A 21896-nucleotide genomic window follows, 5' to 3' on the forward strand; every position below is an offset into this window, starting at 1 on the left:
ACTATCTTTTCCCATTCTGTCGGTTGCCTATTAGTTTTCTTGATTGTTTCCTTTGCAGTGCAGAAGCTTTTTATCTTGATGAGGTCTGAATAGTTCATTTTTGCTCTTGATCCCTTGCCTTTGGAGATGTGTTGAGTAAGAAATTGCTGCAGTTGAGGTCAAGGAGGTTGTTTCCTGCTTTCTCCTCTGGGGTTTGATCGTGTCCTGATTAACATTCAGGTCCTTCATCCATTTTGAGTTTATTTTTGTGTATGGTGAGAGAAAGTGATCTAGTTTCATTCTTCTGCACGTTGCTGTCTAGTTCTCTCAGCACCTTTTGTTAAAGAGGCAGTCTTTTTTCCATTGGATACTCTTTCCTGCTTTGTCAAAGATTAATTGGCCATACATTTGTGGGTCCAATTCTGGGTTCTCTATTCTATTCCATTGGTCTATGTGTCTGTTTTTGTGTCAATACCATACTGTCTTGATGATGACAGCTTTGTAGTAGAGGCTAAAGTCTGGGATTGTAATGCCTCCCATTTTGGTTTTTTTCTTCAATATACTTTGGCTATTCAGGGTCTTTTGTGGTTTCATACAGAATTTAGGATTGTTTGTTCTAGCTTTGAGAAGAATGTTGGTGTAATTTTTTTTAATGTTTTTTAAATTTATTTTTTAGAGAGAGACATCACAAGCAGGGGAGGGTCAGAGAGAGAGGGAGGTACAGAATCTGAAGCAGGCTACAGGCTCTGAGCTAACTGTCAGTACAGAGCCTGATGCAGGGCTAGAACCCTCAAACTGTGAGATCATGACCTGAGCTGAAGTTGAATGCTAAACTAACTGAGCCATCCAGGTTCCCCATGTTGGTGTAATTTTGATTGGGATTGCATTGAATGTGTAGATTGCTTTGGGTAGTATTGACATTTTAACATTTATTCAATCCATGAGCATGGAATGTTTCTCTATTTCTTTGTGTCTTATTTAATTTCTATCATAAGCTTTCTATAGTTTTTATCATATAGATCTTTTACAGCTTTGGTTAAGTTTATTCCTAGGTATTTTGGTGTGTGTGTGTGTGTGTGTGTGTGTGTGCGCACGCAATTGTGAATGGGATCAGTTTCTTGCTTTCTCTTTTATTTTGCTTCATTATTGGTGCATAAAAATGCAACCGATTTCTGTACATTGATTTTGTACCCTGCGACTTTGCTGAATTCATGGATCAGTTATTGCAGACTTTTGGTGGAGTCTTTCAGGTTTTCCATAGAGTATTATGTCTGCAAAAAGTGAAAGTTTGACTTCATCTTTGCCAATTCTGATGACTTTTATTTCCTTTTGATGTCTGATTGCTGATGCTAGGACTTCCAGCACTATGTTAAACAACAGTGGTGAGAGGGGACATCCCTGTCATGTTCCTGACCTCAGGCAGAAAGCTCTCAGTTTTTCCCCATTGAGGATGATATTAGCTGTGGGCTTTTCATAAATGGCTTTTATGATGTTTAAGTACATTCCTTCTAGCTTGACTTTCTCGAGGGGTTTATTAAGAAAGGATGCTGTGTTTTTGTCAAATACTTTTCCTGCATCTATTGACAGGATCATATGGTTCTTACCCTTACTTTTATTAATGTGATGTATCACACGGATTGATTTGAAAACATTGAACCAGCCCTGCAGACCAGGAATGAATCCCACTTGATCATGGTGAATAATTGTTTTTATATGCTGTTGAAGTCGATTTGCTGGTATCATGTTGCGGAATTTTGCATCCGTATTCATCAAGGATATTGGTCTGTAGTTCTCTTTTCTTGTGGGGTCTTTTTCTGGATTGGAAATCTAAGTGATGCTGGCTTCGTAGGATGAGTCCAGAAGTTTTCCTTCTATTTCTACTTTTTGGAATAGCTTATGAAGAATGGGTATTAATTCTGAGTTAAATGTCTGGAAGTGGGCGCCTGAGTGTCTCAGTCGGTTAAGTGTCCTACTTTGGCTCAGGTCATGATCTTTTGAGTTCGTGGGTTTGAGCCCCATATCACGTTCTGTGCTGACAGCTCAGAGCCTGAAGCCTGTCTTTAGATTCTGTGTCTCCCTCTCTCTCTGACCCTCCCCTGCTCATGCTGTCTCTCTTTCTCAAAAATAAATAAAAACATTAAATAATTAAATTAAAAAATAATAAAAACAAATGTCTAGTAGAATTTCCCAGGGAAGCCATCTGGCCTAGGGGTCTTATTTATTGGGATATTTTCGATAACTGATTCAATTTCTTCACTAGTTATGGGTCTGTTCAGATATTCTATCTCTTCCTGTTGAATTTTGGTAGTGTGTGTTAGTTTAGGAATTTGTCCATTTCTTCTAGTTTGTCCAGTTTGTTGGCGTTTAAGTTTTCACAGTATTCCCTTATAATTTCTTGTATTTATGAGAGATTGGTTGTAATAAATCCATTTTCAGTCATGATTTTGTCTATTTGGGTGTGTTCTCTTTTCTTTTTGAGAAACCTGGCTAGAGGTTTATCAATTTTGTTTATTTTTCAAAAAAAATGAACTCTTGGTTTCATTGATCTGTTCTATTGTTTTTAATTCTATATTGTTTATTTCTGCTCTCCTCTTTATTATTTCTTTTCTTCTCCTGAATTTGGGGTGTCTTTGCTGTTCTCCTTCTACTTCCTTTAGTTGTGCTGTTAGATTTTGTATTTGGGCTTTTTCTTGTTTCTTGAGATAGGCCTGGATTGCAATGTATTTTCCTCTTAGGACTGCCTTTGTTGCATCCCATAAGGTTTGGATTGTTGTATTTTCTTTCTTTCTTTTTTTTTTTTTAATGTTTTATTTATTTTTGATACAGAGAGAGACAGAGCATGAAAGGGGGAGGGGCAGAGAGAGAAGGAGACACAGAACCGGAAGGAGGCTCCAGGCTCTGAGCTAGCTGTCAGCACAGAGCCTGACGTGGGGCTCGAACCCACGAACGTGAGATCTGACCTGAGCCGAAGCCGGAGACTTAACCGACTGAGCCACCCAGGCACCCCTGGATTGTTGTATTTTAATTTTCATTTGTTTCCATATATTTTTAAATTTCTTCTCTAATTGCCTGGTTGACCCAATCATTCTTTAGTAGGGTGTTGTTTAACCTCCATGCACTTGGAGGTTTTCCAGACTTTTTCCTGTAGTTCATTTCAAGTTTCATAGCATTGTGATCTGAAAATGTGCATGGTATGATCTCAATTCTTTTATATTTATTGAGGGCTATTTCGTAACCCAGTATGTGATCTTGCAGAATGTACCATGTGCACTCAAGAAGAAAGCATATTCTGCTGCTTTAAAATGTAGAGTTCTTTTATTTTTTAATGTTTTATTTATTTTTGATACAGAGAGAGACAGAGCATGAGAGGGGGGAGGGGCAGAGAGAGAGGGAAACACAGAATTGGAAGCAGGCTCCAGCCTCCAAGCTTATCAGCACAGAGCCCAATGCGGGGCTCGAACCCATGAATGTGAAATCAGGACTGTAGCTGAAGTTGGAGGTCCAACAGACTGAGCCACCCAGGCGCCCATAGAATGTAGAGTTATAAATATATCTGGCAAGTCCATCTGGTCCAAGGTATCATTCAGGGCCATTGTTTCTTTACTGATCCTCTGTCTAGATGATCTGCCTACTACTGTAAGTGGAGTATTAAAGTCCCCTGCAATTAGCACATTCTTATCAATAAGATTGCTTATGTTTGTGATTAGTTGTTTTATATATTTGGGTGCCTGTGAATTTGGTGCATAGATATTTATAATTGCTAGTTCTTCTTGATGGATGGACCCTGTAATTATTATATAATGCCCTTCTTCATCTCTTCTTACAGCCTTTAATTTAAAGTCTACTCTGTCTGATATAAGTGTGGCTACCCCAGCTTTCTTTTGACTTCCAGTAGCATGATAGATAGTTCTGCATCCCCTAACTCTCAATCTGAAGGTGTCCTCAGGTCTAAAGTGAGTCTCTTGCAGATAGCAAATAGATGGGTATTGTTTTTTAATCCATTCTGATACCCTACGTATTTTGATTGGAGCATTTAGTCCACTTACATTCAGTGTTATTAATGAAAGATACAGATTTGGAGTCATTGTGTTTTATGTAGGTTTCATGCTTGTAATAATGTCTCTAGTACTTTGTGGTCCTCGCAACATTTCACTGAGTCCCCCTTAGGATCTCATGCAGGGCTGGTTTAGTGGTGATTAATTCCTTCAGTTTTTGTTTGGGAAACCCTTTATTTCTCCTATTCTGAATGACAGGCTTGTTGGATAAAGGATTCTTGGCTGCATATTTTTCCTGCTCACCACATTGAAGATTTCCTGCCATTCCTGTCTAGCCTGCCAAGTTTTAGTAGATAGGGCTGCTACCACCCTGATGTGTCTACCCTTGTAGGGTTAAGATTCCTTTGTCCCTAGCTGCTTTCAGAATTCTCTTTATCCTTCTATTTTGCCAGTTTCGTTATGATATGTCATGCAGAAGATTGATTCAAGTTACGTCTGAAGGGCAGTTCTCTGTGCCTCTTGGATTTCAGTGTCTGTTTCCTTCCCCGATTGCGGAAGTTCTCAGCTTTGATTTGTTCACATACCCCTTCAGCCCCTGTCTTTCTCTTCTTCTTCTGGAATTCCTATGATACAGATATTGTTCCATTTGATTTCATCACTTAGTTCTCTAATTCTCCCCTTGTGACCCTAGATTTCTTTATCTCTATTTTTCTCGGCTTCCTCTTTTTCCTTAATTTTATCTTCTAATTCACCTATTCTCTCCTCTGCCTCTTCAGTCTGTGCTGTGGCCACCTCCATTTTATTTTGTACCTCATTCATAGCATTTTAAAATTCATCCTATTTTTAAGATCCTTGATCTCTGCAGCATTAGATGTTCTTCTGTCTCCCTCTGCAAATTCCCATGCCTCAGTGCTTGTTTGGGATTGGAACTCCCATTCCCTGTGCCCCAGTATTTGGGAAGCACCTCTCCATGCCTCCTGATATGTGGTCCCAGCTGGTTTTGTCCTGTGCCACCGCACTTCAGGGGAGGGAACTGGTTTGTCCTGCTGTGGATTGCGTCCCTTGCCCTACCACCAAACCTGGAGGTGGCTCCCCTCCTACCCAGGTGTGGGAACAGGGTGGCCCACCCCAGTCCGAAGAAGGCCTTACAATAAGAGATGGGATCCCTCTCTGTCCTGATCTGAGGTTATTTCTCTTGTCCAGATACAGCCCTACCCTTCTCCAGCTACTTTCTCTTCCCTTTATTTTTCTGCAGGAGATCCCTCCCCTCTCTGCCTCCGCAGCCCATTTTATCTCCTCCAGTTCACAGCCACCCACCTGTGGCCCATTTCCTGGTTTTTCTCTGGTAGACTCCATCTCTTTTCCTCCCACTCTTGGGGTTCAAAGTCCTTTGGCTTCAGCCTTTCTTTGCTTGAGAGACGTGGGAAGTATGGATTCTCCTACTTCTCTGAGGCCCCCAATTGGTAGGCTTATTTGTCACATGACATGTGCAACCACTCCACGTGCGACACTAGGTTAAAAGCTCTGTCACTGTCTTGAAATCCTTATCTTTGAACTTGTGTTTGTAAGTGAAGTCCAAGGAGGCTTCACTTACAAACACAAGTTCAAAGATAATTGAATGTGTGAGCTTGTTTATAACCAATGCCTTGCCATGCATTTGCGTACAATACAGCATTCATGACTGCTACTGCTTCCTGGCTTCCACAGCACACTTGCACTTGTTTGAGTTTCCCTGAACTTTCATTAATGGGGTTTTGGAGTGTGGGGGTCCAGAGGTGATGGCCCAGAAAGATTCTTGAGACATCTTTGGTGCAAAGAGGTGATTTTATTAAAGCACAGGGAAAGCGGCCATGAGGAGAAAGAGCTGCATTGGGGTTCTGAAGAGTGACTGATTAATACTATGAGTTGGATGAATTAAAGGCAAAAGGGAGGCCTCTGGAAGGACTTTCATATGCTAAAGAGGACTTCTGAGATACTGGGAGGCTAGCTATTGTCAAGCTAAGGTTGTTTTTTTCTCTAGTAAGGCATTCACATTAAGGCAGTAGGGAGTTCTTGGAGAAAGGTTGTACTCTTTATTTGCCTCAACTATTTGTCAGTGGGTGGCAGGTTATAGGGAAATTTAACTTTACCTGCCATTTCCTTCTTGCCTTTGTTCCCATATTACTATGGAGGGGAAGGTGATATTAGGGCTCCAGGAAACTGAGTCTATAGGTTTCTGGAGATTAGACTGTTGCTAGGATTGCCTTTTTCTTGTAATTTACTAAGACATTTGTAAACTGATGGAGACTCAGATCCTGCATGACTGTGAGCTCTACCAGCTAACCATTCGTTTTCCCCCTTTCCCTTGTTCTTGGGGAGCCGGGAGTACCTGAGAATGTCCTACTAATCCCTCGGTGGTGACGGTGGGTGGGGTGGGGGTGAGGTATTAGTTTATGACTTGCCCTCAGCCTGCCTTATAATCCCTCGTCACTGTTTGTATCCTGAGCTGAGCTCAGTGGAAGTCTGTGCTTGTGTCCCTATCAGCACAGCTACAAGAGTGAGATGTTGACAGCCCGAGGCCACTCTTCCCAACAGAACCAGACCTTGCTTCCAACGCAGAAAGAGGGTAATGGCATTCAAAGAAACCAGAATAACCTTGGAACCAGAGCCTCTCTCTCCTTCTCATACTTTTTTGATTGTCAAGTAATATTCCATTACCCCCCCCCCCATCTTTATCCATTCATTTGTTGATAGATATTTGGGCTCTTTCCATACTTTGGCTATTGTCAGCAATGCTGCTGCAAACTTTGGGGTGCACGGGCTCCTCTGAAACAGCACACCTGTATCCTTCTGGATAAATACCTAGTAGTGCAACTGCTGGGCCCAGCAGTGTAGAGGTCATGGTGGCCTGTGGAAGCTGAGGCTCAGGTGTCCTGTTGAAGAGAACGAGCAAAGAACCACAGACAGCAAATATGGGCACATTCTTCCAAAGACTGCTGCCAGAAAGTGGAGCAAAGGGATGAGGTATGAAGCTGACAGGGTAGTGGGGAGAAGAGCTGGTTGGGGTTTTTCAGAAGGAAGAAGCAATAGCGGATTTGTAGATTTGCCTGGGAGGATCCAAGAGGACACGCTGCCCCTGTCCCTTGTTGCACTGTGCTCGCAGATCCCGCGTGCATCTTGGAAGACTCCTCAGACAGCTAGTCCCTTGCTCAACACATGGGGTAAGTGCACTGCCTGTGGCCGTGCTCAGCTGGCTACTCGTCAGAGCCCTTCCTGAACCAGCAGCCGAAAAGCAGGCTGATGTTCACCTGCTCCACAGTACCTTCTAGCACACAGTAGGCATTCACCAAGTGTGACTGTTGGATTCAGGTCCTCCGATCTGACCTACCCGACTGGTTCTCTCACACATCGATTAGATTATTATTAAATGCTATTGTTTTCAGAACGCACTTGTCAGGGTGCTTCCCGCTCCATTTCTTACTGCAGCATTTTACTTGTGGAGACTATAGAGCTCAGGGGACAATGTGCCCCTAATATCACGCCCCCCCCCCATTTTTGGAATATTGAAAAGACGAAATTTAGTGTGTAGGTAGAGGGAGGTGGAAGACAATGAACACTACTCTGGTTGTCTCTACTTTTAGAGACACCGGCCAGCTGAGGGACGCATCAGGGTTCTGACTGGGACATTTAAGTCTAAGAGAATCTGTCCTCTGTCCTCTCAAGTAGACATGACTGCAGTGGGTCGTGAGCATTCCACCACTTGTTTTTTCCCCATACCTGAGACATCGTGATTTTCACACGGAGAAATTCCTCCTGATTCCATCAATAAGTTGTCACTGGGCAGTTTTTAGCGACAGAATAGTTTTTCTCTTATTTTCCCCTTCAGGTACTCTGTTGGAAAGCTGAGATGGGTTAAATCAGGGTGACTGGCCAGATGTTATTTTAAATAAGCAAGGCTTTGAAGGTAAGGCAACAAGTAACACATACTGAATAAGCCAGATTGCTTAATTTTTTCTATGAAATAGTTTATTATTTACGATGGAGGAGCTATAAATACAGATCTGATAGGAACACAACATCCTAAACTCTGAAACACTGGTGAGAATGGTGTGAAGAACTCAGAAGCCAGAGACCAGGGCACATGACATTTACATTCGCTCATCTCCGCCACACATCTTAAAACGTCAAAGGCACTTATCAAAATGGTTACGTAAGAGAGTATGAAATTTCACACAGAGACACATACCCAAAAGAATAAAAATCAAGTGGTTGAATTTTCTTTTACTTTGATCTTTAACATTTTGCTAACATCTCTGATAGGCCATTTACTTTGTAGCCTTGAAATCAAATCATCTATTACTAAGACTTCTTCAAATAAAAAGAACCTGGTGGAATACCATAAAACCGGAATTCTTCTATATCCAGTTAGAGTCAAGAGCACTAATGTTTCCTGGTAAAGCTGAAAGGCCACCATGACATGCATCAGGTCCTCTCTGCAGCGAGGACGATGGAAGTGGACTCTCACACACCAGCACACTGGGGTGACACACAATTTAGAAGCTGCCCCGTACACAGCATTGTGCTGGGTGCCGCGGAGACACAGAAATACGGTATTATCTGTGCTTTCACAAGCTTACATTTATCCAATTTAACTGGGTTGGTCATGCTTTCCTTTCCATCCCTACTGCCCTGTTCTAAGTAGTTTCTTCTAGTAAGACAGGAACCAGAATCAAAGAGTTTGTGTCCCCATCCCGTATTCTATTGGACTTTCAGAAAAAGAGACCAAATCAAACTTAAAAAGATGGCCCAGGCCCTACACCAGTCTGCAGCATGCTTCCATTTGTCTACAACATGAAAACAGCAGTGGGCAGACTGAGAAGGCACGTCTGAGTGCCATAGGACTGTCTTTACACTGCTTTGGGACAATTTCGTGCACAAAGATAAGCATACAACATATTCTAAAACAAACGTAAACATGCTTTTGGACTGACTCATGCCCTTACTACACACTTGCAGAAAAATTAACTTCAGTCACATCTTCATGTGAAAACACAAAATCAGATTAGAAAAACAGAGCATTTAGTTATCCTTGACCTAGTGATACTCTGATTCCCTACAATTAAGGACCTTTTAATGGCATCCCTTCTTAACATGAAAAACTATTTCTTGCATATATATTTTTTAAAAAAGAGATTGTTTTGGAGATAGAGCACGAGTCGGGGAGATGCAGAGATGAAGACACAGAATCCAAAGCAGGCTCCAGGATATTAGCACAGAGCCTGACACGAGTCTCAAACTCATGAACCGTGAGATCCTGACCTGAGCCGAAGTCAGACGCTTACCAGATTGAGCCACCCAGGTGCCCGTTTCGTGTGTATTTTTTAGTCAGTGTCCATATATACAGATGTAGGGGTAAGTGTGGGCAACAAGGCTGACAGGGCATCGACCATGTTGAAAAGTGTATTGACAATGAGAAATTTCAATTTATTTTTATTCTGGCTTCCTTAGTCTACACATGCATAATCATCTTCAGGAAATCCATGTGTGATACAGAACTGAAAGATGTCAATTTTTGCTATAAAAATGTGGAAGTTATTTCCTAATGCAGAGTGATTATCCAGTAAGAATGTAGTAAGTGGCCCACAGGAGAGCTGACACAATGTATTTCTATATGATGTACACTATCCTTCCTCACTTCTAGATAATGTTCCATTGTCAATATTGAACTTGGATTTAATCAAGGAATCCTCAAGTTCATAAACTCTTAAGTGCAATTTCCAGCGAGCTCTATCAGTATAGATAAGCCAAAGACCACTGGTAATAGTGGGTTATAATCATAGGGAGTTAGTACTATAGTCATGAAATTGCTGCAGGGTAACAGGCTGTGGTAATTCAACATAAATCATAAGGGTATGATTCAGGCATTATAAAAATAGTGACCTGATTTCACTGGGTAGCAACTAGTATTTATAAAGCTACTTGAATTTTTCTGTTGATCTTTGTTGCTCTTAAATAATAATAGTTGTGATAGTGGTAAAACTTCATTGTTCAAGTGCAGGATGATCTGAGCTGAATGAGAAAAAGAATGATTAAGGAGGGAGGAAGGAAGGCAGGTCTGGCATCAATCTGAACAACATATTTTTCTTCTGTTTTGAATTTTTAAAAGGCTCATCTGTTTAAGATTACCACAATAAAGTCATGACATGCCAGCTATTTTAAGAGTCTCAGGATTAATCAAGACCAAGAAAGACAAAATGGTAAACTGTGAACCAAGCCACCACTAGTATACAGAGTGACACACCTCCCACCAGTATTTATATTTAAAGAGAATTACATATATATGTTATTATCATATAAATACTTTTAAGGTTAAAATTTTTAAAAATAATTTTTTTAGATTTAAGAGTGGCATACTTGATTAAAAGAAACTCTGGAAATGTGGACTTTTAGAGAAATAATCACATAGAAACCAGATTTCTACACCTAATGGAAAATTAACCACTGAATAAATCTAGTTCCAATCCCAAATAAAAGACATACATACATGTTAGGAATGATTCGATCCACTCTGTTAAAACATTTCCATTCCTGAACTACTGAAATTCTAAAATGCTCATTTCCCTGGATATCCTCTATATTATTAAAGGATTTAGTATTAATTATCTACATTGACATTTACAAAGAGAGACGAGTGACAGTTCCCTATAGTATGTAAGACCTTTACCTTTTTTAAAATATTCTTATTGGACTCTAAAATTTAGTGATTATAGTTAGATCTTTGTAACTTGCAGGTGTCTTGAGTATCTCTTTTTTTGTTGTCATTGTTTCAATGTTTGTTTATTTTGAGAAAAGAGGGAGACTCCCAGCAGGCTTCATGCTATCAGTGCAGAGCCCAATGTGGGGCTCCTCATTGTGAGAGGACTGTGAGATCACGATCGGAGCTGAAATCAAGAGTCAGACGCTTAACCGACTGAGCCACCCCGGCGCCCCTTGAATATCTCCTAAGATGCTTCCTCCCTTCGTATTCCTTCCCATTTAAACAGAACATTTTGCCTCTTAGTACTAAGCCTGTAGAATTAAGACAAAAACAGATTCTATGTTTCATACATCCTGAATTAAAATGACCAAAGAAATAAAACCTATACAGGATTGTTTTTCTTCCTATTTAAATACTGCTTCTTCTATTAACCCTGTCTCGGATTTAGTTACACATATAGTCAACATATCCCCGCGCACCAGTTTCTGCAGAACCTCCCATGTTATGATAAAGCTTCCTCCTTGAACACATTAGAGAGCTATGTATTTTCACTTTGACTTGTTTAAGCGACGTAAGGAGGTTGGCACATTTTAAAGACAACAATACAGTTTGTTGCTATAAAAACAGACTTAGATTAATGGTGACTCTAGCTATTAGGTTACTGACAGATGAGTATCTCCTGGCTTTTTATATTCTTATTGGTGGCTAATTTGACACTTGATTGTATGACATGCATCTCTCAGGGGGTGATCACGGAATGCAAAAATAGCAAATTCTAAGCAGATGATTTTTGCTACTTTTAGCACTTCTGGCAGGACTAGTTGAAGTTAAAGAGAAAAGCTATCAAAGAGAACAAAGTTAGAGAATAAGTTACCTGTGGATTTCATTTACTCACATCAGGACCAGTCCCTCCTTATTGGAGGCTAACTGGAAACGGACTGAACCATGCCATTCGTTTTCAAGCACTCCAGTGATGTTCTCTGATAATTTTATTATCTCCAGTTTTATGGTGCCACACTATGCTTTTCATATTGTTTAAATTTTCCAGTTCCATAATCCAAATGCCAAAAAATTACTACACATTCCCTTATACAGTCAAAAATAGGTTTACTGGAATGTTTTAGTTATTTATAGCTGAAGGCAGCAACATTCACAACATTTAGCTTTTGTTACGCCCATAAACATGTGGAGATTGCTCGCAAAGCAACTGTAATGTGCGAAGGGTCTTGCAAACACCGAGGGAAGGACGACGCGGTGCGTGGTGGCCTAACGATCTGGTGCTCTCCACGGGCTTCCGGACCCCCGCCTGACCCTGGGTCCACGTGGTAATGCAGGTCCTTGCACTAACAGCATGTGGTATTGTCATCACTGTTTAATTACGAATACAAACAATGGACCGGCAAGTATCTGGTTTCAAATTAGATCCTTGGAATATGGCAAAACAGAGGCTGGCTATCTTTGCCTTAAACATAATTTTTAAAAACACTTTGTTAGAAGGGAGGAAGATAACTGGACATTCTCAATGCTCCAATTTGAAGTGATACTTGCCTCTTAGTTTCTTGAAAAAGAAGTTTCAGAAGTTATATACATGGGTTTCATTTAAATTATGCAGCAATTTTTTACTACTGTTGTCCCAGATTTTGTGTAATGAAGATCTCTGTCACCAAATCAAGTACGGTATTTCACGACTATAAGAACTGGAAAAGAAAAGCATCAAAAAGAAACATATCAAAATCAGATTCACAGGTTATGTTAAAAACATGCTCCTAAATGTAGCTGTGTCTACTTCCGGCAATAGCTACAGAGGAAGATACTTGATATGATCTGAGATGAAAGACAACAAATGAGAATAAATAAGCCAAAACATCATAAAACAAACTAAATACCTAACATTTGCAATTTAAATAATGTACTTTTTTTTTTTTTTTTTAAAGAGAGATTATGAGCAGGGGAGAAGGACAGAGAGAGGGGGAAAGATCACCTTAAGCAGGCTCCACACTCAGTATGGAGCCCAACATGGGGCTTGATCTCCTGACCCTGAGATCATCACCTTAGCCGAAATCAAGAGTGGGATGCTTAACCAACTGAGCCACCCAAGTGCCCCTGGTGTTTTTTATAATGTGATTTTATTTTTAAGTAATCTCCATACACAATGTGGGGCTCAAACTCAGAACCAAGAGACTAAGGGACACATGCTCTCCTGACTGAGCAGCCAGGTACCCCTACTATTGGCATTTTGATCAAATAGATTATGGCAGTATTACCATGGCATAAAGCTGCTAAAATATTTTTTAAATATTATGTTTTCCCACTTTATAATATATATTGGAAAGTATATATGATATTAATTTTTGAAAAGCATGCTTAATATATTAATAGGAAAAGACTTGAAGTATATATAATAGTTATACTAACTGTAGCTATCTCTGCAGAGTAAGATTACAAGTGAATTTTACTACTTATGTTTTATTCCACATTTTCCAAATTATCAACCATCAATGTATGGTCGATTCTTGGTAACTACAGTAATTACGTTCTATAAAGTCACCACAAACATTGACTCAGTGAATACTGAATCGTTGTTCCTAGGGAAAATGCAGGGTTAAATTCTTGCAAGCTCCTGGTTACATTTTTGTTAACCAATCAATATATAGCCTTGTGTTTTCTTTACCTTTTAATATATATTGTCGAGTCATTAACATTAAGCTCCTGGCCAACAGCACTGGAGCTCATGCCCAAATGGAGCTTATCTAGCACATGGACTTTCCATACGGCACATCACAGCCTTCCTGAGGCTGCACAGCACTTCGGCACTACACTCGGGGCCACTTGAACAGTGAAATCACCAACCAAATACACAAAATGTGAGAAATGTGGCACTAAATAGACTTAGACACCTGTTTATCTTATGAGAGCTGAAACCAGAAAGGCAGAGCATGGCCCCACTGGACATCAGTTGAGAACGGGCATGTCAGGGGACTTGAATCGTCTCTGCTCTCAACACAGCTGCCAGCGCCTGGGAAAGCACCTCAATATTGATTTCTGGTTTATAAATCAGTGTCACCTGGGGGGAATTCCCAAACACAGAACCCACTGAGGATCAGCAATATTTCTTTGGAACAAACTTTTTCTGTTTACAAAGAATATTACCATGGAAATTTTCAAATGGCTGTTTTGAGACACTTTCAAATCGTCATAAAAATCCCTGTAAACATAGGTAAAGAGGCTTTGGAGAAAAACAGATAACAAAAATGACTCGACTTTAATAAGAATACCCAGGAAAAAAAGGAAAGGAGAAGACTTATGCTTTAAAGCCTGAAAGCAAGTTCAAATCCAAAATAAAAAACAAAACAAAAAACTATCATATGGTGAAAATTTATCTGGGTTTGTCCTCCAAATGATAGTATGAAATACAAGCTTCCATACCTAAAGTTAATAATGAAACTGGTGTAAGAGTAGCCACATTTGGCCTCAAATGGCTTAGTCCTATATTGGTGGGTGGGGGTGGGGTGTAGGAAGTTAATCTTTGAGAATCTGATAAAAGTTATAGACTCTCTCCCATAAAAATGTACATGTGCAAAAACATAAAACTTTACACACCATTTACGAACATTTTCAGAGCTACAGATCCTAGGTAGGTTAAGAGGTCCTGATTTGGGTCAGAAGTCATTATTCAATCCTGACATTAGTCAGCTCTACTGGGTCAACTGAAAATAAGTTAAAAGGGAAATTAAAATGAACTCTAAAACAAATAATACACCCCACAAAACTACTAGTCCAGGAAATACTTACTGATAATCACTAGCAAAAGGATAACAGCGACCAAAGCCATGATGGCTTTTATCTACAACACACAAAAAGGCATAAGACAGATATTAATGTTTGACTTGTTAATAAAGTCAAGATTATCTGCTGTACTATCTATTACATTAAACTAACTCATCAGTGAACAGGCTCAATCCTTGAAAGGTTTTCACATTTTTCTCATGTGAACTTGCTGGCTATCTGCATCATTTTGTAAATAATCAGAGTTCCCAAGTTCAAGGGATTTTGCTTGACTGTATTTTATTGTTCAAGGCTATATATACCCCCTGCATCACAAACTGTAACAATCAAAGCTTGCAAGGGCCTGAACATTTCGTCTATGATTTCTCATGTTCATTTCTAATAGGAGACCAGGAAAAGTATGAAATTTTAGTAATTCTGTTCAAAAGTGTCAGGATATGATGAATAACCTAGGCATCTAATACAACTGATTCAGTATGTATATATAGAGCAGCATGTTTTATAGCACTTAAATGTATGAGAATTCCATGGGTCTTTGTTCCCTTTACTCTCTTTTTGGCATTTTTTTGCCTCCATTTTGAGGAATATAGATCCTTCATGAATAACCTCATTTAATAAATCACTTGCCTAAGGGCACCCTGCATGCCAGGTTCTCAGTTGAAAGGAGAAACCTCTTAAAATTGGTCCACAGTCAGCTGCTTAATATTTTCAAGTCACTGCTCTATAATATGGTCATGTTCCTCATTTAATCCTAAAATGCATAAGCTATAAATTGGTTTGATTTTCCCAATGAATTCTATATGGAAGTCTTGTTTTCATCAAACATTCTCACAGATAATTGATTAAAGATGGTTCATCAATTAAAAAAAAAAAGATACCCAGCTACTATAAACACATGAAACATTAGAGGAGTATCAGAAATCGCAACCAGAAGTAGCTAATGATAGGTTTCTAAAATAGAGCTACTGGTAACATTTTTGTGGCATTACATTTATGACAAGAGCAAAGTGACCAAGGGAGCTTTGCAATTTGGACACCAGGTGTCTACTGAAATTATTAATTATGATGACCAAAATATGTAGACATTCTCCCACCCCACCCATTGGGTTAACTTTGTTCACTTATTTTTAAAGTCAGGTTTATTGAAATACACTTTCTCTAGAATAAAATTCACCCTTTTAAAGTTCATTCTGATGGGTTTTGACAAAGATATAGTTATCAATCACCACCATCAGTCAAACACAAGGCATTTCCATCACTCCAAGTTCCCTCACACCCAGTTACAGTCAGTATCCACTGCCCTGCCCTTAGCCATTGGCAACTTCTGATCTGGGCTCTGTCCCCACTTCCCTTTTCTCAGCCTTTCCTAAATAACCATTATAAAGTTAACCCAGAAAATGGCAGTGACATAGGGTCTATTTAGAAATCTAATTAAAATGCAATTTAAAAATATAATTCCATTTTTCTCTCTAGAAGCATACAGTTCCTCTAATCTCCTGATCTGAAATTCAGAAAGTACAAAACAACAATCTTTAGATATGGCTAAAGAAAGCTAGTCAAAATGCACATTATGATCATCTTTTTGTGGCTACAAGAATGGGTCACGTGTATGTATGGGGAAAGGAAGTGAGTGGCTCATGGACCTTTGCTCTTCCACACCAGGTTTTATAGGATAGAGGATTTCTATGACAATGGAAAACTTAAAAGAAAATGGAAAATTTATTCTTCAAAGGATACAAATTTAAAATAAAATAAAAATTCCACACAAGGGGAACAATGGACCATGTTCCTTTCTCCAGTCTCTTTGTGAAAGTAAGAGGATTCAACAGGTAGACAGACAAAAATAAGTAAATCCACAACAACCCTTGGAAGAAATCCTTAGTATGTGGCAAAGCCAAGTTTAGAAAGTTATCACTAAACTTGAAAATGAGAGATTAAAAACAGTGCGTGTATGTCTAAGATTTTCAACAAACCCAAAGATGACATATGGAATTGGGAGGACAAAGAAAACTGCTCGCGTGACATGAAATTCACTAGAAAATCTTAAACATTTTCTGTTTAATGATTAGTAGCCATATTTGACTTAAGAGGTAAATTCATTTCTATAAAGATTTTTGTTAAGAATATATTAGTATATATATTGATTCTCATTTTTTCTTTTTCTCTTTTATTTCTTATTTCTCTGGAATAATAAAGGATAGTGAAATTTTTTAAGTTCCATTTGTCATAATGGATTCTGACATATAAACTGCTTTTATTTTTTCCCCTTCCAACAGAAAACTCTTTTTCTCTAGCTTCCATTCCATATTTTTAATATGTTTAATAGTTGCCCCAAAATGGTACTACTAGTAAATTAGATGAAAAACTTGTATTTCTTACAAGGTAATGAGTCTTCAAGAAGCTAAATCATTGATAAAATGTGGGTTACTTTCTGTGAAGCAGTCCATGAAAACATCCTTTTAGGAACTGCTTGATTCCTTTAGTTATTCCTGTCCCCGAAGCTATAATTAATTCAACAAATATTCACTGACTCCCAGCGTGTCCCAAGTTCAGAAGCTATAAACAAGGCGGCGTGGGTCTCTGACGCCCCGTCTCCCCCGCTCCCTGCCGAGCCGTGACTCCAGAGGCCCTTTATCCCGGAAGGCCACCCGAGCTGCTGGCCACTTACCCAGTGTCTTCTCACTTACTTTGCATCCACGCCACCACATCTGCCTTCGAAGTTGTTTGGATCTGTTGCTAAAAGCAGTCGCATTATCCGATAAGCTTTCTATATCACATAGAGGATGGAGAGAAGGATTAAACGACATAACAGGATTCTTTTATCTAGTCACACAAAGACAAGAAAATATTAATTTCTACTTCTGCAAATGTGTTCCCTTTTAAGCACGAAAACAACATCCTCCCTTTCTTCCACCCACAGACTGGCAATCTGTGTTGGGGAAAAAGAGCACAAAAAGGGGCTACAGATCAGTTTGCTCAATCCATTTTACAGTAAAATTAAGAGAAGTCTTCCCAGGGCCTCAACGCTTTCACATAAATTAGGAGTTCTGGTAAGAAAATACTCTAAAAATTCAAGTACTTGACACACTTATAGAAAAAAAGACTACATGTGGAGAAGGTTAGATTCTTAGAAGATACATAAAGAGACTCATTTTGAAGTAAAACAATGAATTTTAAAAGTGGTTAAATAAGTTTTTTGGTTAGACATGTCTGTCCAGGATCAGTCAGGTATTCAGCTATTCATCATTTCACAATATTTGAATACCTAATATATGCCAGCAACTGTTATAAGTACAGAGACAGACTAACGTTTGTCAGTAAAGAAACGCTGCTAAGTTGCCAGAAAAAGCAGAAGATAAAAAGATCAAACTTGACATAAGTGTTGAAAAGAAGTGATTAGACTTCCTCCCTGAGTCATGAGAAATACAAGTATATCAACAAAATAAGGCAAAAAAATTTCTACTCTAACTATTCAAGAATAAATTTTAAAATTTCCACCCTCAACCAAATAATGCAATAAGATGATTCAAATAAAGGGAGCTAAAATTAAAGTACTAAAATCACAAACTTGAGGACCAAATATCATTGTCCAAAATCAAGATTCCTAAACTTTGGCTAGAGAAATGTGAGGAGAAATAAACTATCAAAACACAGATTCATAATATCAAGAAATATATGAAGTATCTGTACCTGATTTGTCCTGTAGTTCATCTAGTCTCTCCCCTCTTTCAATTACCTTTGTAATATTTTCTTGCATGACATCAATAACTTCATCCACCTGATTCTGAACACTAGTTTAAAAGAAAGATTTAAAAATTATTTCTTTTAAGAATTTTATAATTGCTAAAACTTTCATTAGAAAACTTCCATGATAAAAAAAAAAAAAAAAAGAAAAGAAAACTTCCATGATAGAAAATAGCAAGTTCTCAGGCAGTTAATTCAACTATAAATTTTTAAGGCTTTGTAGCAATGTCCTTCCATTTGTGGGCCTGAATATGCAGGCAATTAAAGATTAGTGAAAGTAATATTTAACTTAAAGACAGTTTGTTTTTAGCTCTGTTGCTGCAAATTAAATGTACTGCCAGAATGCCTAGTAACTGCAGAATTTAGTCAAATAGTCTGACTCTAAATAATCCAGTTTCCTTTTCTTTTCAATAGGCTAAGGAGGCATCACAGACACAGCTAATACATAAACGTCTGCTGTGGTTTATACACTAAGGCTAACAAAGGAGTCTGCCTAGGATGCTTTCAGCTTATGACAATATTCAGTTTCCAAAATGGAAATGTACATGGATGCTCATCAGTTTTCTTGTTTAAGGGTTTAAGGCACTGGCACACCCGGGAAGGTTTTGAAGCAGCCGAGAGAGAGCAGAAAGAAAAAACTGTTTTGCTGTTTTTCAAAATGAAAATATAATTTCCTCCTTTATGTTGTGTTGTGTTGTGTTGTTATGTTATGTTATGAGGGCCTGCCCTAACTAAATAAATACTTAATCTTCGGGGCCCCTGGATGGCTCAGTTGGTGGAGCATCTGTCCAACTCTCGATATCGGCTCAGGTCACAGTCTCAGGCTCGGGAGATCAAGCTCCGTGTCAGGGTTCATCTTCAGTGGTTTATCTAACTGGTTCTTAGCTGCCTACTCTCACTCAGGAGTAACTTCAACTATGCAAACACAGAAATGTTAAGTAATTTAAAGTGTTTAGTTTTCCTCTGTTCTGTTAGGCAAAAATTACCTGAAATTACTTAATAAAATTGTCACACCAGTGAAATATTTAAAAGGAGAAATAAAGTGAACTCATGGTTCTTACAACTCAAAATATGTTTAAAATGCATTGGATTATATATCTATTTATACATCATATATATATAAAGCATATATAAGGATATGCAATTGTTTCTAGTTGGGGAAGAAAGAATTGTGTCAATTATTACAATTTCACCACCTCACAATTGTGAGGTTTTTAAAAAAAACTCACAATACACATCTTGTCTCTACCCTCTATTCCACACTACCCCCTCAAATTAACCCAGTGAGTCAGGTGTGAGGCATGGATGTGTAATTTTGAAAAAAAGTTCTCTTCCCTGTCACAGAGCTGTATCTTCAAAAAGTTGGCTTTAAAGTAAAAATGGAGGCCCCCTGAGCCATAGGTGGGTTCAGAAGCAGTCTCAGATTCAAGGAGCAATTACTATGTGTGAGGACAGTCCCTCCCTCCTATGGTACACCCACTGACTAGCCACACACACACTCAGGGGTCACCACCACAGCTCCCCAGAGTTCAGGGCCTCAGATTCTACTGGAGGACATTAGACTAAAGCAGAACCAAGCTGGGACCAGCAGAATTCTCTTCAGTCCAAAAAGTTCTGAACAAGTCCCCCAGTTCCTAAGATGTCTTGTAATTCCTAATCCTCTAAACAAAGAGCTAAAAATATTCACCCTAAGAACAACAGCACAAATACTTAAGCAACTGATTAATGTATCCAATAATTAATGAGAGCCCACTACGTATTGTTTTAGGCACTGGGAAGACAATAATGAAGAAAGCAGACAATTCCAGCTCTCCTGCAACTTGCGTCCAAATGTGCAAGGAGTGTACTGCACTAACTCAGCGCTGTGACACGGCCCATCCCCATCCCACTTCTCCCTTTAAAGCCTTTAACACTAAGGGAAAGTACACACCGATTTCCTGCCTTTCCCCGGCTAGAAGCTAAGCTTGATGAATGCAGAAAATGTGCAAATCTTGTTCACTTTTGCAGCTCCAGTACCAGCCACAGTGCTTGGAGCAGAGTACCCATTCAATGAACATTTGTTGAACAAGCGGACAATTTGGGTGTAAGTCCTGCAAAAGCATATCCAGTTACTTGAGGAAGATATAAAATGTATGTGGAGGTCTCCATTCAACTCTGAGAACTGGGATAGAGACACAGCTACTGTTCATCAAGGGCCAGCTTCGAAATACCCAGGCAGGTGTTTTTCAGCATTTGCAGGAGATGACGGTAGCCATGACAGCAGCCTACAGTAAGACGGTACTGCCGGTGGGAGTGGACATGCATGGCAGCCCTACGCATGATCACATGATGGCCACTATGGACACGAATACGCCACACATGGGCTTAAAACCAAAACAAAAAAAGTCACCATCCACTAGTATACACTCTTAATCCAGCTACTGTAAACCCTTATTTAATAACGGAAAATCTCATAATTGTGTTTCTGTATTTCAAGATGTTCTCATGCTCAGAATGCAACTCCTATAGAAAATTATTTATTTTAATATAAAGGTTAATTTTTTAAAAACAAGTGATAACACATTTCACAATATCTGTTACATTTTCACAGCAGTTACGGTACTGGTTTCTATTTGTATTTTATGTCGATCCCATCCTCCTCATTACAGCTTAAATGTCTTCAAAGCAGACTGTCCCATTCATCCTTTTATTTCCTAGGTCATGTGAAATGTGCCTGGTAGGTTTTCAACAAATATTTTCTGATCTGAATGAAATATTTCATTCATTCAAAAAACATTTACTAAGGAATTATTAAGATACTATTTATTGAAGACACTGATGTGAAGGTTGTAAGTCCAGTCTTTAGAAAGATTACAGTCTCTTGGGAAAACTGGGATCCAGGATTATACCACCATGTGTGAAGTGCCACACGGAAGGAAGCCCATGGTACCAGTCATGCAGCCTAGAGGAATTCAGCCTGGATCAGAGAGAGATGGCATCAAGATCCTCGTCCCGAATTCTGAGGGGATAAGTGTGACATGGGCAGAGTGATGAAGGTGGTTGACGGTGGGAGAGGTCTAGGCAAGAGGAGGGGATATTTCAAGCGCCAAGTGATTAACTGGACACTGGTGAAGAAGGTGGGGTAAGCAAAGGGTGGAGGACTCCTAGATTTATAATTTGAGCAACTGAGTGTCAGCAGATGATGAGCATTAACTTAAAGATATAATTAATAACTCTATAACAAAAGTGAGTTTGTTTAGGAGGATGTGGAGACTTATGTCATTTCGAGTCGTATGGTAGAAGAAAGGACACAAGAGAGAGCATACGCAGGAAAAGATAGAGACATGCAGAAAGGAAAAGACAGTTCAGTGTTGACTTAAATCATCCTGAGAGTCTGACACAACTTGTATTCCAGAAACGTCTCTATTCTAATTATTAACGGGGAGCTGCACGATGTCGCGGAGTCTGTTTCAAGCCTCCTGCGGCCTGTTTTTCCACCTTTAAAATAAAGATGATCATCTCTCACTTGTGAGAATTAGATGTAACAGTGTTTTTAAACACTTAGCACAATGCCTAACCCTTAGAATGTGCTTAATGTCAGTGATCTTCCATTCAGAAAAAAAATGCTCAGCCACATTCTTCCGTTATTTTATAAAGAAAATATTTATTTTTAGAGT

The 21896-nt window shown here is 39.1% G+C and overlaps 1 protein-coding gene across 6 annotated transcripts in view; it reads right to left on the bottom strand.

Annotated features, from left to right (window-relative positions):
* Positions 1–11681: 11681 nt before the first annotated feature.
* VAMP4 (vesicle associated membrane protein 4) overlaps positions 11682–21896 on the bottom strand; it is a 45078-nt gene continuing 34863 nt past the window's right edge. For 3 of the 6 annotated variants that reach the window (XM_029935035.1, XM_029935034.1, XM_029935036.1), the window contains exons 5-8: positions 18187–18287; positions 17165–17263; positions 14503–14554; positions 11682–12407 (exon numbers count right to left, since the gene is read on the bottom strand). In XM_029935035.1, the coding sequence (XP_029790895.1) occupies positions 12371–12407; positions 14503–14554; positions 17165–17263; positions 18187–18287 (289 nt within the window). In that variant the 3' untranslated portion in view covers positions 11682–12370. Of the gene's footprint in view, positions 12408–12918; positions 14418–14502; positions 14555–17164; positions 17264–18186; positions 18288–21896 lie in introns of those variants that run through there. The other 3 variants (XM_029935038.1, XM_029935039.1, XM_029935037.1) reach the window with 3 other exon arrangements.

This window comes from Suricata suricatta, chromosome 3, assembly GCF_006229205.1.
Source record: "Suricata suricatta isolate VVHF042 chromosome 3, meerkat_22Aug2017_6uvM2_HiC, whole genome shotgun sequence".
Taxonomy (NCBI): domain Eukaryota; kingdom Metazoa; phylum Chordata; class Mammalia; order Carnivora; family Herpestidae; genus Suricata; species Suricata suricatta.